The 22,645-nt window shown below is 41.7% G+C and overlaps 1 protein-coding gene across 11 annotated transcripts in view; it reads right to left on the bottom strand.

Moving 5' to 3' along the window:
• The window catches only part of FYB1 (FYN binding protein 1), a 223,014-nt gene that overhangs the window by 147,476 nt on the left and 52,893 nt on the right, over window positions 1-22,645 (bottom strand). For all 11 annotated transcript variants that reach the window (XM_033932468.1, XM_033932486.1, XM_033932415.1 and 8 more), the window contains exon 2: window positions 20,695-21,853. In XM_033932468.1, the coding sequence (XP_033788359.1) occupies window positions 20,695-21,853 (1,159 nt within the window). The remainder of the gene's footprint in view (window positions 1-20,694; window positions 21,854-22,645) is intronic.

Raw genomic sequence — 22,645 nt, 5'->3', positions numbered from 1 at the left:
ACATGAGATACGGTGAAGGGAAGGGGGCGCACGTGCGTGGCAGGGGGATTGGGGAATGAGCAGGGGGCAGTGATGAGGGCGGAAGAGGAGCGTCTCCGCCCCGGGCACCTCTCACCCTCGCTACGCCATTGTCTTCAGCCTTATAACCTCCTTGATTAACTTTTAGGTTCCTGGCCTACATCAATTAAGTTCATGTCAATACCATCCCTTCTGGAACAATCTTACAGACATCATTCTTTTTATTTAAGTATATATTGTACATGTATACATGAGGGCAACTTCTAGATGCCATTGACCCAGCTATTTCCAAATGCTATTTGAAAACTGCCCAACATCCTTGCCGATAAAGAGCATGCTGATACTCTTTGAGTTTGTGTGGCTGTCAGAACTTACTTTGACTACATCTACTCTGCTGCCCCCAGATGTTGCCACTCTAGGTGACTGCCTAGTTTGTCTAACGATTGAACCAACTGCTGTTAGCCTTACAAAGGTCTTTGCACTACCTGAAAGGAAAGGATAGGTTTTCTGTCTCTGTCTATGAAAGGACACATTTTAATGGATAAGTTTTCTGCCTCTGTCCATGCTGGAAGTAATCAAATGTAGAATGTTTTTGTTTACTCTCTTAATGGTTTGGGAAGAGGTCATTTAATTTATGTTAACGAAGTTAGCTCTCAGACAATGAAGGCTCGACCCCCCCACTGCTATGTACCAGTTGAGATAGATAAAGGAAGCTTTTTACACCTTTTAGCTTTAAACAATGAAGTACATATCCTGCTCCTTTTTGATTACTTCTTTGAAGCCTATGTATCCTGTCACTAGATATGGTCTGTACTTACGTCATCTGCTAATACCACTGAAGATATATAATGAATGCAGACTAATAATAAAACAGGCTATCCCTTTAGAACTCTGTCTGGTATCTTTCTTTCTAAGGGGAATTGCCTCCGGACGTCTGTAATAGATGATAGAATGTTTGCAGGACGATTTTGGGACCAAGAAATGGATCCTGTTCGTTTCAATTTGGGGACTACGTCCGCGATGGACTTGACATTACCAATATTTTGTGAGTATTTCTGAATTTTGAATTCTGTTCTTTAATACTCACAGGTATTGGAGTCATGTTCCAACCCTTTATTTATTGTAGGGTTTTTGATAAACCCGCCGCGGTTACTGTTCTTTTGGCAAGGACAAATATTAATGTGGAGTTTTCGGTAAATTCCCGCCGCGAAAATAAGCAGCTGCCATTCTTTCGGGAAGAATGAAATTAAGTGAAGACTTTTGGAAAGTCTATTGTGGATTTACGTCTTCTCATTCTGTCATCTGTACCATTCTTTGCATGCGCTTTTCTCTTCTATCGCTTAGATAAGATTTTATAGAGTATAAGATTATATTGTATATTATTAATGTACCTCGCTTATAAGGTAAGGTAAGCGAAAATTTCTGCATTGTTATATTGTTTTTGTTATTGAAAAAATTCCTGCATTGTGATATTGTTTTCTAATGGGTCATAAAGGCACTTAGGATTCTCCACCTCCTAGACAGATGAGACTTTGTTCGCTTCAGTAATAATAATAATAATGGTAATAACTTTATTCTTCTATACCGCCACAATCTTGCGACTTCTAGGCGGTTTACATTTAAGAGAGCTGAACATTCAGCAATTTACAATATGTAGTACAGAGATTATTAGTACAGAGACTATTAGGACAGAGTACAGAGACCATTAGGAATCAAAATTACAAAATATAATGTTTGCTAAGAATTTCGGAGCTGACCTGTAAAGAAAAATCGCAGCTTTCCTGAAAAAAGGGAAAAAATTACAATGTACAGTTTGTTTAGAGATTCAGAAACAGCAAGAATTAGGATTTCAGAGAGCATTGTGAAAAGAAAGAGTACTTGGTGAGGTTCTGTTTAGGTGATGTATCTGTCGAATAGGGTAGTTTTTATGAGTTTTCTAAAGGCATTGTAGGTCAGTTCGGCTTTATTAATGTGACTGTCTAGCCAATGTTGTTGTTTATCTGCTTGGAGCATTTAGGTTCTGTCCAGAAAGGTTTTGTATTTACAATTGGTTATGCTTGGGTATGCAAAAAAAAGATAGCTGTTTCTGGTTTGTCTTGTTGGGTTGTGGAGTGCAAAGTGGGTTTGTAGATACATAGGAGCTAGTCCCCAAACTAGCTTGAAACATATGCAGGAGAACTTGAATAATATTCTTGCCTCGACTGACAGCCAGTGCAGTGGTTTGTGGTGGGGGTGACATGGTCATTCTTTTTTAATCCATATATCAAGCGGACAGCTGAGTTCTGAATGATACCCAAATAAACGATATTACAATAGTCCAGGGTAGAAAGCACTAGTGACTGCACTAGTAATCTAAACGATAGTGGGTCGAAGTATTTTTTGATGGTCTTTAATCTCCATAACATCGTGAAACATTTTGTTGCCACTATATTCGTGTGTTCAATCATAGTGAGGTGTGTGTGCCCAATGTGACTCCCAATATTTTTATTGTGTTGGTAATTGGGTAATCATGGTCTTTTATATGTAGTGTTGAATTGGCAATTTTATCCGTTGGGCTTGCAAGGAAGATTTTTGTTTTTTTCTGTGTTAAGTTTCAGTTTGAAGTTGCTTGTCCAATGTTCTATTTTGGTCATTATATGAGTAATGTATTTTGAGGTTTCATTTGTTATGCTATTCACTGGGATTAGGATGGAGATGTCGTCTGCATATATGTAATAGATCAGGTTTGGTATTTGCAGTGGGTGTCCTAGAGAGGATATGTAAATGTTGAATAGGGTAGGTGAAAGTGGTGAACCCTGTAGGGCTTAATATGAATTGAATGTGAGTGAACCAGGTTGTGGATGTGTGGTATGGGTGAAGTGGTTGAGTTGGAGTCGGAGATCTGATTCTGATTCTGTGGCAGTCTTTGGCGGGAAGAGGGGGAGGGCAGCCCCTCCTTCTCCTTTGTTGTAGTGACAAGCAGGCTGACTAGTTTTCAGCACTGTTTGTAGGCCGGCTGAGAACTTTTCAGCAGCTTGTTTGATACATAGATAAATTGTCTGAAATAAGTTTTTAAGAATGATAAAAGAATATTGGAAATGTTATAAAATGTTAATGTATATTCAGTAGACAGAATGAATATGGTTTCTAAAACTTTTAAACGTAGAAGAGCTCCCTGTAAGTAGGTTTCAGGTTTGTTTGGGGAACTTACCGAAACAAAATGAAAAAGGGTAGAAATACATTTGTGTAATTATTAAAACAGACAGTCAGAAAGGCATATATTTAAAAAACAAAACTAATTATAATGAAAAAGAAAGAGAGAAGGATCAAAACAAAAGGGAGGAAACAAAAAAAAAAATAAAATCTAACACTTTGTAGAAAAGATTAAATGAATAAGAAAAGCAAGGAGCAAAGTCCCATTACAGTCCTTAAAAGGACTATTATACTTCAAATGCGTCTTTAAAAAGAAAGGCCTTCAAGCTAGTTTTAAATTTATCAAGTGATGAGCTTTATCTTATATAGTTTGGTGCTGAGTTCCAGACGGTATCACAGAAAAGATATTAGTATGCATGGTGCCAATGTGTCTTAAAGAGGGAATGGATAACAGGTTTTTGATAAGAACGTAATGTGCGATGGAGGTTGTGGGGGATTAATAACCTGTTGATGAAATCAGGTAGACCGGAAGCTATGGTTTTATGTATCAGTAACATTATTTTATAAGTAAATCGATGATCTATGGGAAGCCAATGGGAGTTAATCAAAAGTGGTGTGACATGATCAAATTTTTGAGCTTTTAAGTTGAAATGATTTTAATGGCAGTATTTTGAATAATTTGGAGGCATTATCTTTCTTTCTTACTGATGCCTTTATATAATGCATTGCAACAGGATCGAGATACAATGCAGATAGAATTGGAAAGAGTAAAAAGTGATTTGACAGCCAGGAAAAAAAAAACAGTGTTAGTGCATAGGGATGTCCTGACTTTCTGTATCTAAATACCAAGGTCACTCAAACCTTCACAGCCCTGCCGGACTCCTATCACTTTCCTGTGGACTCATTTTTGGAGACGCAGGATAAGGGAAAGAAGTCAGACTCTGAATTCAGCTTGAGGTATGTGGCACCTTTGATTTTTGGCACTTGCGGCCTCCCCAATGTTAATACTATCAAAGAAGGTCAGGATAAATTAACTTTAATTAATACAGGGGCCAGAATCAGTTCTACAGATAGAGTAAAAAAAAAAAAAAAAAAAATGGAAATTTGTGAGATTCAAGTTCAAGTTTATTTTTAACTTATTGAATAGCTTAATTTAATTTGCTAAGCGATTTACAAATGATTTCAGAATGGCCCACTAGTTCTCATGCATAATTTCAGATTGGAAAAAGGAGCAGTGCGGGGTTTGAACCCCCAGGCCTCAGGTTCCTTAGGCTGTAGCACTAACCACTACACAACACTCTCCTACGCTTTGAGATCTCTAAGCCTCGGGAAATCCTGCATTATCAGGGCCAGCTACCTACCTGGGGACCACGCCTGTCCGCTCCTCGCGGAAGAGGGGGTCATGGGTTTCGTAGGGGGGCGGGCCCCTGTCTCCGATTGAGATGGTAATAATCCATCTAGAAGTACTGGATGTTTTAATTGCGGAGACCCTGGTCACTGGCTTAATCAATGCCCATCTGGCCGGTGCCCAAAGCCGCCCTTCGGACGGACTTTGGTGCAAAGAGGGGAAACCCTGTATACCAGCTGCCCTTGTTATTGTTGACATGTTCTCCCGATAACCTGAAGTTTTTTCCCACTACAAATGAAACTGCTCAGACTATGGTGAACATTTTACTTCGCGAAATCATCCCTAGGTGGGGATGTCCCACACACATCAACTCAGATAATGGTCCTGCTTTCACTGCCAGAGTATGCAAAGATTTGGCTATCGCACTCCGCATTGAGTGGAAATTTCATCTCCCATATCACCCACAGAGTTCCGGTATTGTCGAACGCATGAACAGGACTATTAAAGATAAAATCTGGAAAGCCACAGCTGGCACATTTGTGATTTGGAAAAAAATTCCTTCCTATTGTTTTAGCTGAAATTAGGATGTTGCAAAATTAAAATGTGTTTTTCTTTTCTTTTTCTTAGCAGCGGTTCAGATATATGCATGCCAATCCCAGTTTTGGCACTAGGATATTTCTGGTGTTTTCCAGGGATCCTCTTTGTCACTGCAGAGATAAAGACGATCCAAAGAGACATTAGCTTTTCTAAATATGAGATGGTTATGCTATGCATTATTTGTCAATCTGTTCATCTCTGTTTTGTTTTTCTATAACAATGTGTTTATTTCCAGAGATAAGTTCAGCTCTGAACACTTGACCGATGGAAGAATAGTTTGAAGCCTAGAGCTATGTGTTTTGTCTGTGCCATGTGGTCTGTGTTTTGTCTACTTGTTTTGGTTTGAGGGGTACCCCAGGATACATAATATTGGCCATTTCTAGAGCTAGCTGTTTTCCCACTTTTTACTAGCCCAAATGCGCAATGTTCTTTTTTCCCTATAATTTGCATATGCTAAATGTAGCTTAGTTAGGGGTTATATTTTTAAGAAAAGGTTTTATTCTATATCTATACATGTTTATTCTATGGTGCTCACTAGATATGAACCATTCAGTACACATTTCTGACATAATTTTTTAAATACATTCAGTACAGAATTATGGTCTCTCTGAATTGCCATAATAGTTATATGCAGCACACAAAAACATATCTTTTTGGAATGTCTGATTAAGAACCTTAAGTACTTGAATATTGTCTCTCTTTTGCCATAACTATAACAAGTAAATGTATTAATATTGTCACGTTGCCACATTCAGTACAGGCAACCTGGTCTCTCTCTCTCTCCATTCAGTACAGGCAACATGGTTTCTCTCCCGTTTTCTATCTCTTATTTGGATCACACTGAAGTACAGCTGCTGAATGATATCAGGACTCTTTTCAAATCCCTCCCTGTATGCACAGACATCATTTCATCTCAAGGGTGAACACAGATCCTGTGTACATTTCATCCCAAGCGTGCATCTCACCAGTTTAAAGAGACTGTAATTCATCTTCCTGTACCCTGACTGCAAAGAATTTTACACAATGTTTCCTGTTCATCGGATATAGCCACTTTCCTAAGAACGCTTTGCTGTACAATTCCACCTATTTAACCTATTTTATGGAAATTCCAGACTTTATTTCATATGCTGTACATCTACTACCTCTTGGTATGGGCAATGAGACATTTCATAAGCTGCTGAACTTTATTGAACAACTTAAGAAAACCTCCAAAGAAGTGAATCATACTATCACTTTTGAAAATGAACAGATTGCACAAAATTTGCTCCGAGATGCTCATGTCTCAAGTTTGGGAACTTTTCTTTGAGTATTTGCCCACTGCAGACCATGTATTTAATGTTTTAATTCACCCTATCTTAACTATTCTACAAATTTTGCTATGATTCTCCTTTGCTGTAGAGTGAAACACGTGTACATTTCTTTTCTCACAAGGTTCCTTCTAATTTTAAGGCAGTTATACATGAATTTCCAGTATCTTCTCTGACACTTGCTAATTTGGTTCTAATTTGGTTTTAATTTTGCATGGCCTATTGCATTACCATTACCAGGGTCAGAGATAATATTATCCCATATCCCATACCTATATACTCTCTTATGACATCTTTGTATCTTTTTGCCTGGGCCTCCTGAGAAAGTTTCCTGCATCCCTTATGCACCGTTCATTCGCTCAACGACGGGTAAGATATAGATACGACCTATGCAACCTAAGACAGAGGTTTGAACTCATAATGGGAACTGTTCATCTTCATAGCTTGGAGGACAGCTATGATATATTGTTAGAGATTGGCAAGGCATAAGCGAGGCAAGCTGGCTAAGGGTACTACAAGTTTGCTTTCATTTCAAAGAATATGGAAGATGTCAGCATAGCTGTTGCAGGCGTTCAGCATTTTGGTTGGCATAGCTGGTGTCACTCAAGGCCTATGGGAAATTGTATCAATCTGACTCTGGCATGGGGATGCATATAGACCCTGAGGGCAGGAAGATGGTTTCAAGTAGTCCTGATTAAATCATGATTAGCTAAAATGTGTTAATGTATTAATCAGAAACTATTGTCCGAGGCATACTGGAAATTTAACTACAGCCTAGTATTATTTTTTGGAAATTATAGGTATGCTTCACTGTTGCCGCATTAGATTTTGCTTTAGGCGATATTTACTGGCTCTGTGGAGACCTCCGGCTCCATGTTAAACTACTCAGCCAGTAGATAGGCCAGTGCGCTTTAGCTATACATAGATGAGATAAGGGTCTCAAGAGGGGTCCCAGATGAATTCAAGGCCCGAGACCAGGTTAAGGCTAGGTTTGAGTCCCTTATTATTATCAATAAGAATGTTGATTGGATTAATTACATTTATTATAATCAGCAACGCTTTGTTGGGTGTCAAAAATACTTTATCCTGTTGCACCTTTATTCCTGACAATGCAGGTCCCACGGGTAAGGTTACTATGGCCATTAAAAAAATTAGAAGACCTCTCTGCTGAACTTAAACGTAATTCTGGTTTATCTAATCCTTGGGATCTGTATTTTATTTGGATGCAGGGGTGGGTGAAAGACCTTCTTATTGTTATAATCTTTATTATTATCTGCACTCTTGTTGCTTATGTAATTTTAGACTGTTCCTGCGCTGTTTGACTCATATTACAGCCCCTAAAACCCCTCCTCAAGAGACATGTCTCCCTCCACGCTCATGCTGTGCATTTATGACGTCATTTTCATGATGTAAAAGGGGTTTGAAAGGAAAGGATAGGTTTTCTGTCTCTATCTATGAAAGGACACATTTTAATGGATAAGTTTTCTGTCTCTGTCCATGCTGGAAGTAATCAAATGTAGAATGTTTTTGTTTACTCTTTTAATGGTTTGGGAAGAGGTCATTTAATTTATGTTAACGAAGTTAGCTCTCAGACAATGAAGGCTCGACCCCCCCACTGCTATGTACCGGTTGAGATAGATAAAGGAAGCTTTTTACACCTTTTAGCTTTAAACAATGAAGTACATATCCTGCTCCTTTTTGATTACTTCTTTGAAGCCTATGTATCCTGTCACTAGATATGGTCTGTACTTACGTCATCTGCTAATACCACTGAAGATATATAATGAATGCAGACTAATAATAAAACAGGCTATCCCTTTAGAACTTTGTCTGGTATCTTTCTTTCTAAGGGGAATTGCCTCCGGACGTCTGTAATAGATGATAAAATGTTTGCAGGACGATTTTGGGACCAAGAAATGGATCCTGTTCGTTTCACTACCATTTTGAGAAATTTTAACGAATTTCATTTTTAAGCATGCTGCTTGTACCAAAATCCAGGGGAGAAAAATGTAATGAATTTTAGGAAACCCATTAAAATCTTACTAAACAGCAGAACACACCTGAGGCTACTGATAAAGCAGTTTGCTTTAATTAACTGAATTTTAGCTGTGAAAGACTGTCACAGCAAAATCTAGTTATGGGATATTCATTATTATATATCTACTCTACATCATCTCTACCATCTTTCACCTCTTCTAGACATTCCCTTTTCAATCATGGTTTCAAGTGAATTTCTTCTCATTTATTAATTTAAAAATATACTTTAACTTATGAGTGGTAGAATATGTATAAAACACACCAAATTAGTTCTTAAAATTTTATACCATTTTTCTTTTTTTCTGTACCCGCTTTCCTTTCTTTACCTATCATCTAAGGCAGGGGTGCCCACACTTTTTTGACTCGCGAGCTACTTTTAAAATGACCAAGTCAAAATGATCTACCAACAATAAAATAAAAAAAAAAAACACAATGCAAACTGTACGCATAGAAAATGTTAATTATCATTCCTATTCCAGGGTTTTTCAAAGAGGTCAAAGCAGATGACTCTATGCACTGTCACCTCAGTAACAACCATACAAAAATAGACAAATACCCCCCTCCCTTTTTACTAAACCACAATAGCAGTTTTTAGCACAGGGAGCTGCGCTGAATGCCCAACGCTCTCGCGATGCTCATAGGCTCCCTATGCTACAAACGCTATTGCGGTTTAGTAAAAGGAGACTATATTGTAAAATATAGACAGCAGATATAAATTCAGACACATTTTGATCACTAAATTTAAAATAAAATCATTTTTCCTACCTTGTCTGGTAAATTCATGAGTCTCTGGTTGCACTTTCATCTTCTGACTGTGCATCCAATCTTTCTTTCAGCCTGTATGCTTCCTCTCCTCCAAACGTCATTCCCTCCCCCAACTTTTTCTTCCTCTCTCCCTGCCCTTTCTTTCTTTCTCTCTTCATGCCCCCTTTCTTTTTTTCCTGTTTCTCTTCTTTCCTTCTGTCTCCCTGCCTGCGCCCCTTTCTTTCTTTCTCCCTGCCCTTCCCCAAGCCACTGCCACTGCCGCTGCCATCGGGGAACAGGACTCAAACTGCCACCAATGGATAACAGGCCCCAAAGCCGACGCCAATGCCACCCCAAGCTCTCCCTGCTTCGGGCCGACCAGCATTCCTCTCCTTGACGTCAATTCTGCTGTCGGAGAGGAAGTTCCGCCCAGCCAGGCAGCGATTGGCTGGCCTGAACTTCCTCTCCGACGGCAGAATTGATGTTGGGGAGAGGAAAACTGATCGGCCCGAGAGATCGCCAAGGCAAAGTGAGTCCTGGGCAATCGACTCACTTTGCCTTGGAGAGCTACCGGTCGATCGCGATCAACCTATTGGGCACCCCTGATCTAAGGGTTCCTTTTGCCCAGCTAGGAATTCCCTGCTGGTTGAGAAATGAAAGAAAAACCTCCTCCAGAGTTAAATCCTTCTGCATGTTCTATACTATGTATGTGGCAGGACCATGTTCTATACTATGTTTGTGGAATGCTTTGCTGGGTGCGTTTTGTTTATGTGGGAATGTAAAGGAAAGTAATAAAAATGGTAGGGGGTTTGCACCAAAAGAAGTACAAGAAGAGACTAGAAGACCTTGACATTTACATTCTGGAGGAGAGGAGGTAAAGGGGTGATATACTGTAATACAGACATTTAAATATTTGAAAGGTATTAATATATGACCAAATCTTTTTCAGAGAAGAGAAATTGGTAAAACTAGAGGACATAAATTGAGATTGAGGGGTGGTAGACTTAGGAGTAATGTTAGGAAATTTTTTTTTTCACGGAGAGGATGGTGGATGCCTAGAATGTCCTCCCATGGGAGGTGGTGGAGAGGAAACCTGTAATGGAGTTCAAAAAAGCGTGGGATGAACACAGAAGCTATGAATGGGCTAACTTTCATGGTCTGAATCTCACAAATGAGATGATTTGGATAGGGTGGAGTGAGCTTCAATGGCAACTCCAGTAGTTGGAAACTAAGGTCAGTACCGGGTAGAATTCTAAGGTTGAGTGCCACCATTTTCAAAGATGATGGTGTCAGAGGCAGGCATGATTAGGCATTGTTTCTGCATTAGAGGAGGGTGGTGAGGATGGAAAGTCTGAAGGAGTCAGGGAGGATGGACACTTGGGCATTGTAGATTTTTTGGGGGGACGGGGTGCAAGGAGGCCACCGAGGTGGTTTTGTTGAAGAGGGAGGGGTATATATATATTCAAGGGAGCCACTGAGGAACCATAGATTTTTGGGGGGGAGTTAGTCGGTAGGGTGGGGGCTACAGGCCACCACAGAATTTTTTTAGGGGGTGTCAGGGGACGGGTTGAGAGGGAGAAGGGAGAGTATTGGGGGAGTGGTAAGGAAATTACAAGGGGCCACTGGGCCAACATGGTTTTTTGGGGGGGAGAGGGTCAGGGGAGAGAAAGCATGAGGTAACAATGATTTTATTTTTTGGGGAGGGGGATGCTGAGGGAGGCTGTGTTCTCAGAGAAAGAAGTTCTTCTGCAGCACAGCAAATACTGAATAATTTTGTAAAATTTTTGGTGTGGGTAATTCCCTGGGGTGTAATTATCTCTTACCAACAGAGACTTAGAGGGGACATGATAGAAACTTACAAGATCATAAAAGGTATAGAGAGGGTAGGGAGGGACAGATTCTTCAGACTGGCAGGGGAAACAAGAACAAGAGGGCACTCAAGAAAAATGAAAGGAGACAGATTCAGAACAAACGCTAGGAAGTTCTTCTTCACTCAGAGGATGGTGGATGCCTGGAATGCACTTCCAGAGGAGGTGGTGGAGCAGAGTACGATTTCGGGTTTCAAGAAGGGGTTGGACAGGTTCCTGAAGGAAAAGGTGATTGAGGGATATAGATAGAGGGGGTACTATACAGGTCAAAATGTCTTCAGAAGAGGATCATTTGCAGATCACTGATCTGGGGGGGCCGCTGCAAGAGCGGACTGCTGGGCACGATGGACCTATGGTCTGACTCGGCAGAGGCGATGCTTATGTTCTTACCCATCCTCTTTCCCAGAAATGTTGAAAATGATGACATGACAACCATATGACGTATTCAATTTTCCCATCCATACTAACAACCCCTTCCTTCCCCTCAGAAATGCTCTCTGTTTCTGTTCTCTCTTCAGTTTAGATGCCATCCTGTATTACTCATTCTGACACAGATGACTGAATGTATCAATGGTGATATGCAACACAACTACTAAACTATGATACCTAGTATTATATGTGTACCATGTTTCCCTGAAAATAAGACAGTGTCCTATATTAATTTGGGGCCCAAAAAAGGCACTAGGTCTTATTTTCGGGGTATGCACATGATCATCTCTCCCTCTCCACCAAAATTCTTCCTCTTTCCTTTCTCTCCCCCACATATGCAGCATCTTTCCTCCCTCCCTCCCATCCCTCGTGCAGCCTTGCCCAGCTTCTATCCTTCCCTCCCTCCCATCCCTCATGCAGCATAACCGCCCCCCACCCCCACTGCACAGCTGAACCCCTGCAGACCCTCCATCCTTCCGTCCCTGCCGACCGCGAGCGAGCCCTACCTTCAACTGAAGCAGTGTCAGGCCGGCAGCACTCTAAACAGGCTGCTTGGCCTTGTCCATCGGGGATTTCACTCTGCCACATTACTCTTTGTAACTCTGTATGGTAACATCTCTACTGAAGCTCAGGTAGCGTAACACCTTTACAGAAGTTCATGTAAACTGCTCTAAATTGACTCCCCAATCATTAGTAGCGGTATAGAAGCTCTCAATAAACCTAAAAATGTGATATATAAAAGAAACTGACCCAAAGGGCTGTATTTTCAAAATGGTTCCTTCCATTTCATGTCTACATCAAATATAGCAAGTGGCCTGTTTACTAAACCCTCTGTAAAACAGTGCCTTTCTGTGCCATTTTGATGCAAGTTATTTCCCAAGGGATTTGTTAGCCTGCAGGAAATACTGTGGTTTACTGAATCCTGTGTTTGTGCCAAGAACATGCATTGTCATGCCTGCGGCAATGTACATTCCCTGCCCTGGCCCTGAGCTTGTGAATCTTAAAGGGGCACTAACTTGAGTACCGTGCAACCTCTCTCTCTCCACTGAAGACGCCAAAAGACCCACCCCAGCACCAAACAGCACTGCAAAAAATAAATACAGTAGACTCTCAGTTAACTGGCACCCATGGGGATTGATAAAAGCCGGATAAATGTAGTTTCTAGTTGCTTGAGAATTACTATTAAAAATAGGCCTAACAAATATTATAACCCATGCTATGCCATACCATAAACTGTTCCAGACAAAACTACCAGACATGTGGTAGGCAAACGTGGACATACTCAGGTGTGGCGTGCCAAGTTTACACTTAAATTTCTGCCAGAAATTGATTTTATTTTCATTTGTATTTAAAGTATTACAGTACATCTTTGTTGTTTTTTGCTGGTTGCTTGAGTTCCAGTTAATAAAGAGTCTACTGTAGCAAGAACAAGTTCCTCCATTCTGCTCCAAATACTGTCTTCCCTTTCCCTATCCCCTCAGCTACATAAGAATTGGGCAGTAGTCTCTTCTGCCTTCCTGGCTTGCTGATATAGGGCTCCCTTGTCCCCCTCTAGTTAGCTTTGCTCCTCCCAAATTCAGACCCCCATGGGCTCCAGCAGAAACAGTGGGCACTCATATTTTCTCTTGGGTGGGGTAAAATTTTGAGGACAGGGACCAGGTTCTTGGAGCAAGAACAGTGTATGTTTTCTAGCAAAAAAAAAAAAAAAAAGAGATGCGGTACTCAAATATAAGACATTTTTCAGGACTGGGATGATCACTGACGGACCTACCCCACAGTTGCCAAGGCCCCTGCAACCAGCCACTGAATCGAGGAAAAGGCAGCACCTAGTATGCAGAACCTGAGCTCTTTTATTAATACTGGGGAACTATGGGCATCATCAAAAAGAGTATCACAACCAGGACGAAGGAAGTCATCATGCCGCTGTATCGAGCAATGGTGCGCCCACACCTGGAGTACTGTGTCCAGTACTGGTCGTCGTACCTCAAGAAGGACATGGCGGTACTCGAGGGAGTCCAGAGAAGGACGACTGAACTGATAAGAGGTATGGAAAATTTTTCATATGCTGACAGGTTAAAAATGCTGGGGCTGTTCTCCCTGGAGAAGAGGAGACTCAGAGGGGACATGATAGAAACCTTCAAAATCCTAAAGGGCATAGAGAAAGTGAATAAGGACAGATTCTTCAAACTGTGGGGAGCCACAAGCACTAGGGGTCACTCAGAGAAATTGAAAGGGGACAGGTTTAGAACAAATGCTAGGAAGTTCTTTTTTACCCAGAGGGTGGTGGACACATGGAACGCGCTTCCGGAGGATGTGATAGGACAGAACACGGTACAGGGGTTCAAGGAAGGTTTGGATAGGTTCCTGGAGGATAAGGGGATTGAGGGGTACGGACAGAACCTGAGGTAGGTTATAGAAGTGGTCAGAAACCACAGGTCTCGGACCTGATGGGCCGCCGCGGGAGCGGACCGCTGGGCGAGATGGACCTCTGGTCTGACCCAGTGGAGGCAACTTCTTATGTTCTTATGAAGCAGTGGAAAAGGTGCCCCTGAGTAACCCCTCAGAAAAAGCCCTGCCTTCTGCCTAGGCAAGAAGCTGTGATGTGCTCAGGTGGGAGGGGGGAAGTGAATATTTTTGCAGGTCTAGTAGATGCCAGAGCTTCTTTTCTGGCTTCTGCAGTGGGGTGAGGGGAGAGGCACATCACTCAACACTAGTGCCCTATAACATTTGCACGGATGAGGGAAGCCTGTAGTATCTCCAAGAACATGGGTCTGCCAATGTTCAAAGAATACTAATGATACCACTCTGGATCTAATTAACCAATGACTCTCTAAGGATTAATGTGGCCTGTGAAATTTAATGTGATCTGCATTGCTACATTTTAATATTAATATCAATTAGCTGCTTTGCAACGTTGGACCTACTTGGTTTTTATCAGCAACACCAACACAAATGTTGCCAATAAGACAAGATAATGCAATTTTAACATGTTAAAAATTGAATTCAGTTTTAACATGTGTTTCAGCATTATTGCAACTTAGTTAATAGGCTCCATAATCTGAAAAACTGAACATGCCTAATACTAAGAATATAAGAATAGCCATATTGAGTCAGACCAATGGTCCATCTAGTCTGGTATATCCTGTTTCCACAGTGGCCAATCTAGGTCATAAGTACCTTGCAGAAACCCAAATAGTAGCAAGATTCCATGTTACCAATTCCAGGGCAAGCAATGGCTTCCCTCCGTGTCTGTCTCAATAGCAGACCATGGATTTTTCCTCCAGGAAATTATACAAACCCTTTTTAAACTCAGCTATGCTAAACGGTGTTACACTCTAGCATACCATGGGCAAGGTGGAGGAAGTGGTCTGCCCTGGGTTCAGGCACTGGGGTTGGAGGGGGGGGGGGTGAAGTGGTCACAGGACCACAGTCCCATGTGTACAGCTGTGAGCAACTTTGGCCCCTGCCCCCTCTAACATAAATTTCCTGTTCCAGGGCAGGTCACCAGCGAGCTGACGGCTACATGCAAGCTCCAAGCACCTACCCCCATTGCCTGAAGGAGGGAGTTGCTCTGGACAGAAGAGGGGGTGCTCCACCCTGGGTGGTCACCATGGCAGGTATGCCATTGCTGTTACCATATCCAGGGCTAATGTTAGGAAGGGCCCTGGCAGAAAGGGCAGAAATTAAGGAGGGCCCCCCAATTTCTCACCTCACTTTCTTCTGATTTTACCACCCACCAAATGCCCTTCCATCCAGTATCTCTCCCTTCCCACCATCCCTGAATCTACCCTCTTTCCCTTTCTCTTCCCAACTGCCCTCCTATACAGCATTTCTCTCTCCTTCCCTCTTCCTTCCCTCCCTACCAATGTCCTCCTATCCAGCATCTCTCCCTTCCTTTTCAAATCAGCTGCTCCCAGGATGTCCTTCCCTTTTCCCCACCCTGGTCCAAAGCACCCCTCACCTTTTAAAATGCAAGAGAGTTAGCGCAGTCCATCCCTCTCTGCCACAACTTCCTATTTCCACTTAGGCAGACCGTGGCTTAGAAACAGCGATGAGGAGACCACGGGTATTGCCAGAGAATTGCTGCCACACCAGCATCCCCCTTGAGGATAGTGGCAATATTCAGTCTGCTTTATCTGCCATCATATTTCTATGTTTAAATAGAACTGTATAGTACCCAGGAGGTCGTGAGCAGAAGTCCAGCGCCATTCAATATCAGTTCTGGCTGCCGCAGCACTCCACTTAATGCCAATCCGGCTACCACCACTAAGGGCTCCTTTTACAAAGCCGCGCTAGCGGGTTTAACGCACGCGACTTTTCATCACGCGCTGGCCGAAAAACTACCGCCTGCTCAAGAGGAGGCAGTAGCGGGTAGCGCTTCCGGCGGTTTAGTGCACGGTATTACGTGCGTTAAACCGCTAACGTGCCTTCGTACAAGGAGCTCTAAATATTGTTTAGACCCTGATAAATTGACAATTGTTAAAGTCCCAAGATATTCAGTTCCATTTACCGGGTTAAGCTGACACGGAATATCTGGGTCTAATTCAGCCTCCAGACAATCCCTGAGGCCCTTTTACTAAGCTGTGATAAGCACTAACATGTGCTTACTGCAGATTAAAAAGGCCCTACCACAAGACGCGCTCAGACATCCCGTGGTAGTTTTGGAATCAATACATACTACCCACATGCTAAAAAATAGGTTTTATTTTTTAGAGTGGGGAAATGGGTTTGGAAGCGGAGAGTAGGCATGCCCTCACTAATTGCTAATTGTTTTTTTCTATCATTGCTATATTTATACATTTTTTTGTACTCGGGTAACTTCAATCCAAACTTTATTTTTTTAAATCAATCAGTTTGTCTATCTACTTAATTTCTTATATACTGCCTACAAAATCAAAAGCTATCGAAGCTTGCTTAAAGAGACAGAGGGCCATTTTCAGTAGGACTTTTAAGTCTGAGTTTGGACGATTTGGAAAAGATGTCCAAAAATCCAGTAGAGAAAATGTCCGTTTTCAAAACCACAAGATGTCTATCTTTTTATGTTCGAAAATGATCTGTTAGACATTTTGAGCTAGCAAGACGTCTACTTTTTTTTTTTTTTTTTTTCCCTGAAAATGACCTCCTAGACTTTTTGGCCTAGCAAAACATCTATCTTTTTTGGCAATTTTTTAAAAATAGGACGTCCAGATGTAAAAATCCATTTGCATATAGTAGGAGCCAACATTTTTAATGGACTGGCCACAGAGACATGCCAGCAGAGCAGTGGGGCACCTTAGAGGGCACTGCTGTGAGCTTCACATAAAGGGTGCCAGGTATACATCTCACCATAATCCATGGTGAGCGCTCCAAAACTCTCCCAAAACCTGTTTACCTACCTGTCTACTACCCCAATAGTCCTTATGACTGCAGGTGTCACCTATATGTCAATTCAGTAAGATTTTGGTCGGCTCACACTTTCTACCATAAATGTAATGGCTAGAATAGCATATGGATCTAGGTCCTCCTCTCTATGGTTCACTACACCGGATTACCCCTTTCTGTGATTCATCATTAGCAAACTTATTATTATTTAGTGCAGTTTCACTACTATGCCTACCAGGCTATTCCAGACACCTGCTTGCTGCTCTATTAAGATTTCCTATACCATGTGCTGCTGTTATAGAGACGGGCACTGTTTCATATAGATCTTTGGGGGGTGGGTGGGAGGGATCAGTGATCACTGGGGGAGAATGGGGGGATCATGCCTCCATCCCTCCTATAGTCGTCTAGTCAGTTTGGGCACCTTTTTGGCTCTTATTTGCTTTTAAAACAGGTCTAGCTTCGAACATCTATAAAGGCATCCTGAATGCCTTAGGAAATATTTGATTATGGCTGCAAGATGTCCAAGTGCTAACCACACCTTAAGACCTCTCATAACATGCTTCCAACATGCCTCTTTGAACTTTGGATGCACTACAGACAAAAGCCTAGCAAGACTTGGACCTTAGCAGAGCTTTTGATACGGTGCTGCATAAGCGATTGATAAATAAACTGAATGCCATGCGGTATGGACCCTAAAGTGACAGACTGGATTAAAAGCTGGTTAAGTGGAAAGAGACAATGGGTAGTGGAAAATGGAGTTTGTTCGGAGGATAAGGATATTGTTAGTGGAGTGATGCAGGGATCTGTCCTTGGGCCGGCTCTATTTAACATTTTTGTGAGTGATATTGCGGAAGGACTGTCTGGCAAAGTTTGTCTTTTTGTGGATGATACCAAGCTATGTAACAGGGAAAACTCTCCAGAGGGCGTGGATAACAATAGGGTGGATTTGGCAAAGCTTGAAGAATGGTCTGGTAACTGGCAATTAAGATTTAATGCTATAAAATGCAGGGTCATGCAAAAATCCAGGAGAATGGTATGGTATAGGAGGCAAAGTACTTCTGTGCACGGAAGAAGAGTGGGACTTTGGGGTGATTGTGTCTGATGATCTCAGGGTGGCAAAACAGGTAGAAAAGGTGATGGTCAAAGCCAGGAAGATGCTTGGGTGCAATAAGGAGAGGAATGACCAGTAGGCAAAGGGAGGTGATCATGCTATTGTATAAGTCTCTGTTGAGGCCCCATTTGGAATATTGTGTACAATTTTGGAGACTGCACCTTCAAAAAGATATAAATAGGATGGAGTCAGTCCAGAGGGCTGCTACAAAATTGATTAGTGGCCTTTGTCATAAATTATATGGGGACAGACTTTCTGGAGGAAAGACGGGAGAAAGGCATTAATGTACAGGAGGTGAGTCTTTTTCAAATGAAAGAAAACTTCAGAAAGAGAGGGCATAGGATGAAGTTAAGAAGTGATAGGCTCATGAATAATTTAAGAAAATACTTCTTTATAGAATGGGTGGTGGATGTGTGGAATAGTCTCCCAAGTGAGGTGGTAAAGATGAAGACTGTATCTGAATTCAAGATTGCATGAGATATGCATTTGGGAACTCTTAGGGAGAGGAGGAGATAGTGGATGTTGTGGATAGGCAGACTGGATGGGCCATTTGGCCTTTATCTCCCATCATGTTTCTATGTTTATAAGACATCTAGGGCTAGATGCACTATGGCCTCAGATCGTCTAACGATTTGTCGCTAAAGCAGTTTGCTACTGTTTGGATCTTCTTATCTTTGCAAACTTGGATTTTCAGCTCTGACAGAAAGTAGAGAACAACTGCAGATGGTGGATGATGAAATGTGTGTCTGCTGGTCGACTATCAAGCCACATTTTGAGTTCATTTGCACTCAAAAACAAGCACATCCATCGCATTGATTAGCAATTCTATTTTATCTACTTTCATTTCACCATTGTTACAATTACGTATATATAGCTTAAAGAACTTTAAATAAATAACTCTCAAATTTAATTTTTTGTTGGTTTTGCAATTTTATAATTTCAGTTGTAATGTGCCTTGAAAAACATATGCTCCGTTTAGTGTCCTGGAGCTAAAAAATGTTTGAGAGACACTGCTCTAAACGGCTCACTGCGTGATTTTCCATGCGGTCCTACATTCTCCGATTGATGGACTATTGGTCTGACCCAGTAAGGCTATTCCTATGTTCTTATGATTCTGGTATGCAAATGAGGTCATTAATATTAAAACCAGGCATCCGATCGATGCCCTAACTTTGTATGCCAGAATCGGGTTGATAGGACCGACCCAGAAAACCCTGTTTCTTCTTCATTTTTTTCTTTGGGCACAGATTTTGTATGTGTGTAACACACACACAATATCTGGTCCATACAGAAAATGCTATGCTGGCACCCCCCCGATGCTGGGCCTCCCTGATGACCCCTTCCTGGAACCAGAATGGAGGCAGGAGGGGATGCCCACTCCCTCCTGCCACCATAATCTCCCCTGCACCAGCCAAAATCAGCAGGATGCCCTCCCTTGTACTGACACCCCCCGCAAGGCCTCTCAGAACTGACTCCTCTCCTCTCTGCTCCCCTTTCTAAAAATAAAAATTGGCAGGAGGGATGCCTACTCTTGCCACCGGATGCCACCTGGACTCCCATGAACCCCCCTACACCCCCCTTCCATACCTGGAAATTAGGTGACAGCAGAAGGGATGCCCAGCCCCTTCTGCTCCTGAGGCCTGCCACTTCAAAATGGCGCCTAAGGCCCCTTCCCAACACCTAGTGGCAGGAGGCTGCTTTGGGGCTTCCCCTGCCACTCAGCTGTTCGAGTTTCCCCAAACTGGCTCTGGGCATGTGTCCAAGTTGCTCTCAGAGTGACTGGTCCGAAGGGATTATGGCGAGCCTCTGTGGAAATCATATGCATGGAAACTTGGAACATTGATTGCTGTTCCACAATTAGCCCAAAAATCGTCCAACAGTGACTCCCACAATCTTAGTGACCGTGTTTAGTGCCTCTAGCCCTTAGAAAGTCGGTATTGAAAATGACTACAGTATTTGGATGCCTTGTACAGTAAGACATCCAAATGCCTCTTTATACCATTTTTTGGACATCTCTCAAAGGTACTAAAATTATCAGAGCAATTCTATAAATGGGCATCTATATTTACATGGCTAGAGGGCGCCCATCTGGAGCATAGGTGAGTAATTTCTTTTATAGAATGCTAGCATAGTAGATAAAATGTGTGTTTATAATTTAAGCATGACAACTTGCATCAGCTATAGAGTTGATGTAAATGCTTGTGCCTCCACTATGAAGAAAAGCATTTACATTATTGTGTTATTGTGTTCTATAATTTGCATATGCAATTGTGTGCTTTGCCCATGCTCTGCCTAGATTCCACTCATTCGTACTCCCACCTTCAAAATATATGCTATCATATTTAGGTGCCATTTTGTAGAATTGCATGGAGCCACAATATTGGCATTTATGCGCATATGTCAATCATATATATGTGCTATATATGCCAGTATTTTGGTCATTCATGCTCATTCTTGGTGCCTAAATTCTTCAGCAAGTTTCTTCCTATATATAGCCACTTGGCCCCTGCATCCCCACAAAACTGCTTCATCATACTACATATGCCCTACAGATAAGGAAAAAAAGCTGAAAATATTTTTATATAGAGAACTAAATGAAACGCCTTAATCAAATTAATTGTGTGTATGCTTTTCAAAGTCACAAGATCTACCAAAACAATGTCTAATTCAAATTATTTCATTTTCCACCATGACTGTATGAAGAAATTTATCTGAAAGAAATAAGTGAAAAAGAGGACTTACTGTCTCCTATTGCATTTTTTTTAAATCTCTCCAGGTCGACATTAGGTGGTCTGGGAGATTTTTGAGGTGCTGGACCTATTGTAGATAGAGGGGGTAATGTTTTGCGCTTTGGCATTAAAGAATCTTTCTTTCCCTCTTCTTTCTCCTGTGAGCCTCCTCCTGGAGATGTCAAATTTGGTTTCTGAAATTTTGGTGTAGAAAAACTAGCAGCAGCAGAACTTTCTCTATTCTGGAAAACATTCCTGGCAACACTTGGTTTTGGTACATCATTGTTCTCTTCAGTGTTCTGGTTAAGAAATGGGCTCTGGACACTTTGAATGGTTGGTTTTTGAATGGTTGGTTTCAAAGTTACAGCAGGAAAACCTTGCACTGAAGAATCTGATCCATTGTTATTTTCCAAGTTTCCCATTGTTGGTTTTGGTGAATTTATAGCTGGTTTGGTAGCACGTAGCACCACAGGTCTCTTAGGCACAGGTGAGGTTTTACTGGAGTTGTCATCATTGTTGAGAGCATGAGTGGCTACAGAAGGCTTCTGCTCAAGACCGGGTTTCGTGGGGAATGAGGTTTGTGGATCGGACTTCCTTGAGGCAGCAAGGAATGCTGCCCTAGCTTCAGATGGCCTTGGGAATTCAGATTTGACTTCATTCTCCTGTTGTTCAGCAGGAAATGATGGCTTGGGTCCTGCTGGCTTAATTTCATTCTCCTGGGCAACAGAAGAGAGGAACGACTTGTGTACAGGTGATTTGGAAAAGGGTGGCTTTGAGTCTTCCTTTTGCTGCTCTGTAGGCTTTAAACCCGAAGATTTGGGGAATCTAGCTTTCCCATCTGGTTCTGTTTGAGCCGAACGAATGGAACCTCCATACTTGTGCAACGCTGAGTTAGGTTTCCTGAATGGGAGTTTTGGATCGTTATCTACCTTGTCCTCTTGCAAAGATTTTGCTCCTACAGCAGGTTTAGGAGATAAAGTATTACGAAGCGCGTTAGGTCCTGGAGCAGGAGTAGTATCCACAGGTTGGTTGAATTTCTGAAAAGCTGTTCTTGCTTGTGATGCTGAGTTCCCCTGTAGTTTGAAGGGCCGGTTGTTAGCCGAAACCTCCTCAATTGGGATGCTGCCATTGTTAAACTTTGCCATCAGAGACTTCACATTAATGTTGCCATCCTACAAGCAGAAAGAAAATGATATGCTGAAAGGAGAAGTCTTGCAATGCTTATACACACAATACTGTACTTAAAAGGGTTTCCTGGCTTGAGGCTAGCAACACTGCTGATTGGTTGAGTAGATATTGTAACATTCTCTTTCCTGTGTGGCTTTAGATGTGAATTTTGTTGTGTCGTGCCGTGGCTAAACTATCTTATTAAACACTGAAACATTTCCTTGTTTATTGATTTGGGGTTTTGGTTTTTTTTTTTGACTGGTTATAGAGCTCAGTTTTTGCTTGTACTAGAGGTTCTTCCTTTTTGTTTTGAAAAATACTGAAAAAAGTATAAGACAATTCACACATTTCTGTGCTTACTAAAGAAAAGGCAGCATGTAGTGTAGCTTTGCATCCACCAGATGTACCTGCTGTCGTGTGTTCCTGGAAATCTCTGATTCTCTGGTAGAAGCTTTGCTCTCAAGACCACAGACAATATTACTACCTCCTAAATGCTACAGAGCTAGAAAAGTTCCTTCACTCAGTTTGCTATTAAGCTTTTATAGGGCTTTAAAGAAACACTTGTGATTGTACACCCCTTGGGATATTTAAGACTATCAGTGTAGCTGGTTTGCTCTTTTTGCTTAGAATACCAACCAGAAAATAAAGTATTATAATACATTTGGGCAACCTACATCATCAAGACAATCTGTTGGTTAGTGCCTAATGTAGATCACTAGACCCATAAAAATATCCATCTTTGTTAAGTTGCAATATGTGGTCATCATTCAACAGATTAATGAAAAATTTGATGGACT

The sequence above is a fragment of the Geotrypetes seraphini genome, chromosome 1 (genome assembly GCF_902459505.1).
Source record: "Geotrypetes seraphini chromosome 1, aGeoSer1.1, whole genome shotgun sequence".
Taxonomy (NCBI): domain Eukaryota; kingdom Metazoa; phylum Chordata; class Amphibia; order Gymnophiona; family Dermophiidae; genus Geotrypetes; species Geotrypetes seraphini.
The sequence above is the reverse complement of the archived record's forward strand: the minus strand, read 5'-3'. Positions and strand labels throughout refer to the sequence as shown.